Source organism: Populus nigra, chromosome 8, assembly GCF_951802175.1.
Source record: "Populus nigra chromosome 8, ddPopNigr1.1, whole genome shotgun sequence".
NCBI classification, from domain to species: domain Eukaryota; kingdom Viridiplantae; phylum Streptophyta; class Magnoliopsida; order Malpighiales; family Salicaceae; genus Populus; species Populus nigra.
Genome location: NC_084859.1, coordinates 3,996,236 through 4,004,592, shown reverse-complemented (window position 1 = coordinate 4,004,592; position 8,357 = coordinate 3,996,236). Strand labels below are relative to the sequence as shown.

Sequence of the window (8,357 nt, the reverse complement as noted above, 5' to 3'; positions counted from 1 at the left end):
AAGTCCATGATAAAATCCCTCGCTCTAGGATACTAGAAAACTAACATGTGTCTAAACTTTTGCATGTAACACTACCTTGAAAATGCAGAATTGACCGAGTATAGAACATGTGAGTATTCTTGTTATAAATCCAAAATTGATAAGGGAAGGACTCTTGTTACACATAAGAACACTTTTGTCGGTATATATATTCTAGAGACTTGGAAACGAATTACTAGAAATGTCACTGCTACTGTTAACTTTCCAATGAATTTTCAAATAATATTCTGTTGGTGATAAGTTATATTTACCGATTGAAAAATAAAAATACCAATGGAATTACATACGGTTTTTGTGAAGGTAATACATTAAATTTACCGATGGATTTACCAATGGATTTACCAATGGAATGAAGCGGGTAGATTTTTGGCACACTTTGTCTGTTTGTAAATCTATCGATAACAATATCAATATCAATAAACTCACCAACAGACCATAAATTTTTGACGAGGGTTTTTCTAATGGACTGTTTACGTCCGTGATCCCGTTAGTAAAATACATATAAATGGATTGTGAAAGTAAATACTGACAAAAAATTCCATTGATAAATCTGTTAAATTTGGTTGTGAGATACATTCAAAATATTCAATTTTTATTCCTTCAAGCGTCCACTTGCCAAACTGCTATTATAACTTTTTATATAGAAAAAACTAGAAACCCTAGTTATATTGAATATGAAAAATAAACTAAGAAAGATATTTATTTAAATAGAAATTTTTTTTTAAAAGCATAATAATATTGAATAGAAAAATAAAATAGAAAAATATAAAATTAACTAAGAATATATATTTTCCTACAAAAGCTCATGCATCACTTTCGTTATATAAGATAACTCGGTAATTTTAAATCTAAGAATCACTTATATAACTATCACATGAACTTTTTTACAGACACGAGTGATCTTTTTATATAGAATCTTCATGTGAGTCAATTTAGTATGTATGTCATTTAACAAACAACTACTTATTAGTTTTTTGTATTCCTCATCTTTATTTATAAAAATAATTACTTCATTTCATAAAAAACAAAAAACATAATATATATAGGTTTCAACAATTTTAATTAATATCCAGTATTAATAGAGCATTAACCACGAACATTTAAAAATAATGTTTTAATACAATAAAAATCCTAATAATTATAATTAATTTATAATTTCCTTTCTAAAGTATTTTTGTCCTCAAATTTTATTTTTACTTTATATTTAATAAAAAAATATAACTAAATATTAAAGATAAAAAAATATTTTTATTATAATATATTTTATATAAAAAAGTCAATATCATGAAATTGATTAACAACAAGGCAGTCTTAGCTTACCATTTACAAGAGATCATACCTGCTAGCCGCAATCTCAAAGGAAGCAACACAGAGACTCCTGCATTAATGGCTCTCTCCGAGTGTTCACTCGGTACTACGCTATTTTCTTGATTTTCATTACCACATGTCATTGCCTTTGCTCTCGTCTTTAAACATGTCTGTGTGTGTCAAGCGGTTGTTAAGATTCTGGAATATTTACATCAGTTCATTTACGTTGGTCAAAGAATGGAAACACTCAAGTATACACGTAACTTATTTGTTCTCTTATGTGTGTTATAGTTGAAACTTGAGGCAGTACTTTAGCCTGTAGCAGCTATACATGTTGCTTCAATGTTCTGTTTCCAGTTCTTAATGTTGTTGTTCTTGTGTTATGTTATTTTTTTATGTAAAAGTTTACAAAGATACTTACATGGCAGTTCCTATTTGATTATGCAGGGGAATTTTCTAGGATTGGTGGAGGGAAACTTGATTTTAGTTCGTCTTGCACACAAAGAATCATCATAGATGTTACAAATCTGTTATTCCTAGGTGTCTTCTATCTGTCTTTGCTTGTAGGTTCCATCACGAAAAGCTATCAAGTTAGTGGCAGCAATAGAAGGGACTGGATTTCTGTGTTTGTTTCATCCCTCTGTTTTATTATTAGCATTGCCTACACTAGTGTTGGATTGTGGGATCTAATAGCTGGAAAGGATAGATTTGATGGTTTTATCTGGTTGGTTTACCTTGCTAGAGCACTAGTCTGGGTTTCGTTGGCAGTTTCATTGCTTGTTAGAAAATCCAAATGGACCAGAATTGTTGTTAGAATCTGGTGGGTGTCTTTCTCTTTGCTGGTTTCAGCTCTAAACATTGAAATTTTGGCTAGAGAACGTAGTATTCAGGTTCTTGAAGTGTTTCCTTGGGTTGTCAATTTCTTACTTCTATTTTCTGCCTTTAGAAACTTGAATCATTTTGCTCGTCTACAAACCCCAGACAAGAGTCTGTCAGAACCTCTATTAGGAGGGAAGGATGAAAAGAACCGATCAAAACTATACAGGGCCAGTTTTCTTAGCAGATTGACCTTTTCGTGGATTAGTCCTTTGCTTGGCTTAGGCTACACAAAACCATTAGATCGTGAAGACATCCCTTCTTTAGTACCCGAGGATGAGGCCAATGCAGCCTATCAAAAATTTGCTTCTGCATGGGATTCCCTTGTACGGGAAAAGAGTTCGAACAGCACTAAGAACTTGGTTCTTCAGGCTGTGGCAAAAATACATTTCAAAGAAAATATTTCTGTAGGTATATGTGCTTTTTTAAGGACACTGGCAGTAGTAGCACTTCCTCTTTTGCTCTATGCCTTTGTAAATTATTCAAATCTTGATGAGCAGAATCTGCATCAAGGTCTTTCAATAGTTGGAGGTCTAATTCTTGTGAAGGTAGTCGAGTCACTGTCTCAGAGGCACTGCTTCTTCTATTCAAGACAATCAGGCATGAGAATGAGATCAGCCTTAATGGTGGCGATATACAAAAAGCAACTCAATCTTTCAAGTTCAGGAAGAAGAAGGCACTCGACTGGTGAGATTGTAAATTACATTGCAGTTGATGCCTATCGTATGGGAGAATTTCCTTGGTGGTTTCATTCAACATGGAGTCTGGCATTGCAACTCTTTCTATCAATTGGTGTCCTTTTCTTCGTTGTGGGTCTTGGTGCTCTTACTGGATTAGTCCCCCTCCTCCTATGCGGTCTTCTTAATGTGCCATTTGCAAGAATGCTCCAAAAGTGTCAAGCAGAGTTGATGATCTCACAGGATGAACGACTCAGGGCTACTTCTGAAATCTTGAACAGCATGAAAATCATCAAGTTACAATCTTGGGAAGAGAATTTCAAGAATTTGATGGAATCCCACCGAGATAAGGAATTCAAATGGTTGGCAGAAATGCAGTTTAAGAAGGCTTATGGTACTCTTATGTATTGGATGTCTCCAACAATCATTTCTTCTGTTGTCTTCTTGGGATGTGCCCTTTTTGGGAGTGCCCCATTAAATGCTAGCACCATCTTCACAGTTCTTGCGACTCTAAGAGGCATGGGAGAGCCTGTCAGAATGATTCCCGAGGCTCTTTCAGTCATGATCCAAGTCAAGGTCTCTTTTGATAGAATCAATAACTTTTTACTTGATGATGAGCTCAAGGATGACAATATCAAGAAAACTCAGACACTGAATTCTGATCGAAGCGTAACAATTCAAGAAGGTAAATTCAGCTGGGATCCTGAATTAAATATGCCAACACTGAGAGAAGTAAACTTGGATGTAAAATCAGGGCAGAAAATTGCAGTTTGTGGGCCAGTTGGGGCTGGGAAATCATCACTCCTATATGCTATACTCGGAGAGATACCTAAACTATCAGAAACTGTAAGCTGCAGAACAGACAGTAATTGTCATCACTTGCAATAGTACATTATGTTTGCGTCTTCTAACTTTCTTCTCTGGTTGCGATCAGGTTGATGTGAGGGGATCCATTGCCTATGTTTCTCAAACTTCTTGGATCCAAAGTGGAACGGTTCGTGACAACATACTCTATGGAAAGCCAATGGACCAAGCAAAATATGAGAAAGCTATAAAATTTTGTGCTTTAGACAAGGATATCAATAGTTTTCGGTATGGAGACCTCACAGAAATAGGCCAGAGAGGGCTTAATATGAGTGGTGGTCAAAAGCAGAGGATTCAACTTGCTCGGGCTGTCTACAATGATGCTGATATTTATCTCCTTGATGATCCTTTTAGTGCAGTAGATGCACATACTGCCTCAATTCTATTTAATGTAAGATAGAACTACTTGAAATTATATACTTCCTCTGTTGCTTTTGATCCAAAAATAGATAGAATAACATGTTACCTGTTCAAATTCAAGAAATACAATCTGTAAACATCTTAGTTTTACTCAATGTCAAAGCTGTAATTGCAGGACTGTGTCATGACTGCTTTAGAAAAGAAGACTGTCATACTAGTGACTCACCAAGTGGAGTTCCTCGCAGCAGTAGACAGAATTCTTGTAAGGGAGTGTACATCAATATGCCAGCATAGACTTTTGTTTTATCAACACATGTTTCCTGTTTTTCGAATAAGAAGGGTATGGTTTTTTTGTAGGTCATGGAAGGTGGAAAAATTACACAATCAGGAAGCTACGAAGAGCTCTTGATGGCAGGAACGGCATTCGAACAGCTTATTAATGCGCATAAAGATGCAATGACATTATTGGGTCCTTTAAGCAATGAAAATCAAGGGGAATCTTTGAAGGTAGACATGGTTCGATCGGACGAGTCTCATCTGTCTGGTCCTGCTAAAGAAAACAGTGAAGGGGAAATTTCGGTAAAAAGTGTGCCAGGAGTACAGCTAACAGAAGAAGAAGAGAAGGAGATTGGCGATGCTGGATGGAAGCCATTCCTCGATTATCTCACTGTCTCAAAGGGAACACCTCTTTTATGCCTAAGCATTCTTACTCAATGTGGCTTTGTTGCTTTTCAGGCAGCTGCAACTTACTGGCTAGCATTTGCCATCCAAATTCCTAACATTAGTAGTGGCTTCTTGATTGGAATTTACACTCTGATTTCAACACTCAGTGCTGTCTTTGTATATGGGAGGTCTTACTCTACTGCCTGTCTGGGGTTAAAAGCTTCTAAAACCTTCTTCTCTGGTTTCACCAACGCAATTTTTAAAGCTCCCATGCTCTTCTTCGACTCCACCCCCGTTGGACGGATTCTGACTCGTGTAAGAACATTTCCTTTTCAAGTGAACTTGAGATCCTTTATATATTGTTTTATGCAATCACAGTTTATTTTGTATTTTTGACTAATAATTTCGTTTTCCAGGCTTCATCAGACCTGAGTGTTCTGGATTTTGACATTCCTTTTGCCTTCATCTTTGTGGCGGCTCCTCTGACAGAGCTTCTTGCAACTATAGGCATTATGGCCTCAGTCACATGGCAAGTTCTGATAGTAGCCATCCTTGCTATGGCAGCTTCAAAATATGTTCAGGTAAAACACAATTTGCACATGGCTACTTTTTAACCTTTTTTTTTTCTATCTGGATGGTGAGCTGATTGCCTCTTATCTTCCGTTTCTTCTGAAAAGGGATATTATTTAGCTTCTGCAAGGGAACTAATAAGAATTAATGGAACAACAAAGGCTCCAGTTATGAATTATGCAGCAGAGACATCACTTGGTGTTGTCACAATAAGAGCTTTTAAGATGGTGGACAGGTTCTTCCAAAACTATCTAAAGCTTGTAGACAATGATGCTGTGCTATTCTTCCATTCTAATGGAGCCATGGAATGGCTAGTCATAAGAACAGAGGCAATCCAGAATATGACCTTATTCACAGCTGCTCTTCTTCTAATTTTACTCCCAAAGGGCTATGTACCTCCAGGTAGCATTCCGTGAATAGAAACAATCTAGTTTTTATAGATATTACAGTGTTGGCAAAAGATGATACTACATTAGCTTCAACATTTGGCCTGCAGGACTCGTGGGGCTTTCGTTGTCTTATGCACTTTCACTAACTGGCACTCAAGTCTTTATGACACGATGGTATTGCAATTTGGCGAATTACATAATCTCAGTAGAACGCATTAAACAGTTCATGAACATACCACCCGAGCCTCCTGCTGTTGTTGAGGACAAGAGGCCACCATCTTCATGGCCCTTTAGCGGCAGGATAGAGCTTCAAGAGTTGAAGGTAAGAGCTCGAGTATATTGTAAATGGAATAAATTTATGATATTTCGGATACTCTTCTTATGATGAGGTCCTGAGGATACTTAAAAATCTGATTCTCCTTTACTGTTTCATTCAGATTAGATACCGTCCAAATGCTCCGCTAGTTCTCAAAGGAATCAACTGCACATTCAAGGAAGGAACAAGAGTAGGAGTTGTGGGGAGGACTGGAAGTGGAAAAACTACCCTGATAAGTGCTTTGTTTCGGTTAGTAGAGCCTGAAAGTGGGAAAATTCTTATCGATGGACTTGACATATGTTCTATGGGTCTGAAGGATCTAAGAATGAAGCTCAGCATCATTCCTCAAGAGCCAACTCTTTTCAGGGGAAGCATTCGAACTAACTTGGATCCTTTAGGACTTCACTCTGATCAGGAAATATGGGAGGTGAAGGCAACTGATTTCAGCCTCATTTCAAGTTGTTTTCTATTATTTTCTATGGTGAAACCTCATAAAAGACTGGTCTGCGTATCAATAACAACAAGTTCTTTGCTTGCAGGCTTTGGATAAGTGTCAGCTGAAGGCAACAATCAGCAGCCTTCCTCATCTGCTGGACTCGTCAGGTTTCATCAAAGAATCTCATTCTGTCACTATGCTTTTCATAAGGCGTTATGTAGATAGCTACCATGCATGCATTATTCATTTAAAAATCCAACAAGATCAAAAAGTGGGAAAAAATAAAATTCAAGTTGCAAACTCTCAACTTGGCCTAATTTGTTTGATCTGACAGTGAGCGATGAAGGCGAAAATTGGAGCGCAGGGCAACGACAACTATTTTGCCTGGGAAGAGTCCTTCTAAAAAGAAATAGAATTCTAGTTCTTGATGAAGCTACTGCTTCCATTGATTCTGCTACTGATGCCATTCTACAAAGAATTATCAGGCGAGAATTCTCAGATTGCACAGTGATCACAGTAGCTCATAGAGTTCCAACTGTCATAGATAGTGACATGGTTATGGTTCTCTCTTACGGTAAGCTTCCATTTAATCACAACATAAATCCCAATATATACTCTTTGGACTAGCACTCATTTACATCAATGGATTTCGATACGGCTCTACACATCAAATGAGCTTGACATGTCAGGAGGGATTTTTTTTTTTTATTTGCAGGGAAATTGCTGGAGTATGGTGAACCGACAAAGCTACTGGAAACGAACTCCTCCTTCTCTAAACTTGTAGCTGAATACTGGGCTAGTTGCAGGCAGCACTCTCACCGGAATTTTGAAAAATAATCGGTCATGATTTCATGATGAGAATCACAAGAGCTTTTCCTCTCCAGAAAATCACGTACCTTTCGTGGTTTAATAAAATCCTTCTCGGAAAAATTAATAAATAATCATATGTCTGTTGTAATATTTTATTTTGTCGTGATATCCTACTACTCTCCCCGTGCACATGCATGCTTCTCCATTTTTGGATTACAAAAAGAATATTTTTATAATTTCCAATATTTTATAATTCCCCCCTGTATTCTTAACGCAAAGCATTCCAACGCAGAAAACCTCCCATACTGTTTATCCATATGGCACTTAAGGCATGACCTTGATGGGATCCAATTGCATAACGCTTTCAGTTTCATTGTCTCATCCATACACTAAAGTGTGGGTTTGTTTTTCGTAAAATAAACTATTTTACAACTAAAATGTTGTGTAAAATATTTTTTATTTTATATGTAAAATATTTTTTTCAATGATGATGGTAAATAAAAAAGTAATGGTAAGATGACGATGAGTGATAAATATGATGGTAAAGCGGTTATAATAGTAGTTAAAAAGAAGGTGATGGTAGTGGATGAAGAAACATATGAATTGAGATAATTTGCTTTCGTATTTTATTCAGTATACTTGTTACTATTTAAATACATGGGTTTGTTACATCAGCTAAGGATAAAAGATAAGGAACTCTTTTGGATTATTGTTGCCGGTTTACAAGCTAAACTAGTCAACTTGTATTAAGTGGATTGTGTATATCCTTTACACGTCCACGCAAGATGGTGCTCCCATTGGAGATACCAATCTTGGATAATAGAAAGGAGAGACGGTGTCTGGACAGAGGCTTTGTTAGAGCATCAGCAAGCTGATCAGCAGTAGCAACATGGGAGACACGTAGAGAACCGTGAGCCACTTTGTCACGAACAAAGTGAAAATCAATAGCAATATGCTTCATGCGAGAGTGAAACACGGGGTTGGCACAAACATAATTAGCACCAATGTTATCACAATATATGACCAGTGTGCATGGGAGAGGAAACTGG

At 36.9% G+C, this 8,357-nt stretch overlaps 1 protein-coding gene across 2 annotated transcripts; it reads left to right on the top strand.

The window, feature by feature from the left end:
• The first annotated feature begins 1,343 nt into the window (after nt 1–1,343).
• Nucleotides 1,344–7,561, top strand: LOC133701529 (ABC transporter C family member 8). Of its 2 annotated transcripts, none has more exons than XM_062125465.1 (12): nt 1,344–1,450; nt 1,795–3,746; nt 3,835–4,155; nt 4,300–4,386; nt 4,482–5,102; nt 5,204–5,368; nt 5,465–5,759; nt 5,854–6,068; nt 6,184–6,489; nt 6,602–6,665; nt 6,833–7,072; nt 7,214–7,561. In XM_062125465.1, exons 1-12 carry the CDS (start codon nt 1,426–1,428, stop codon nt 7,333–7,335), a joined length of 4,413 nt encoding a protein of 1,470 aa, XP_061981449.1. In that variant the 5' UTR covers nt 1,344–1,425; the 3' UTR covers nt 7,336–7,561. The 2 variants fall into 2 exon arrangements, with proteins under 2 accessions (XP_061981449.1, XP_061981450.1); XM_062125466.1 differs by lacking the exon at nt 1,344–1,450 and adding an exon at nt 1,481–1,606.
• The last annotated feature ends 796 nt before the right edge of the window (nt 7,562–8,357 follow it).

Excerpts from the sequence above, each read along its gene's own strand:
- LOC133701529 (XM_062125465.1), top strand. The coding sequence starts at position 1,426 with ATGGCTCTCTCCGAGTGTTCACTCG. Across the intron at positions 5,103-5,203 it reads TTGGACGGATTCTGACTCGT|GCTTCATCAGACCTGAGTGT; the intron begins GTAAGAACATTT and ends TTCGTTTTCCAG. Across the intron at positions 6,490-6,601 it reads CTGATCAGGAAATATGGGAG|GCTTTGGATAAGTGTCAGCT; the intron begins GTGAAGGCAACT and ends CTTTGCTTGCAG.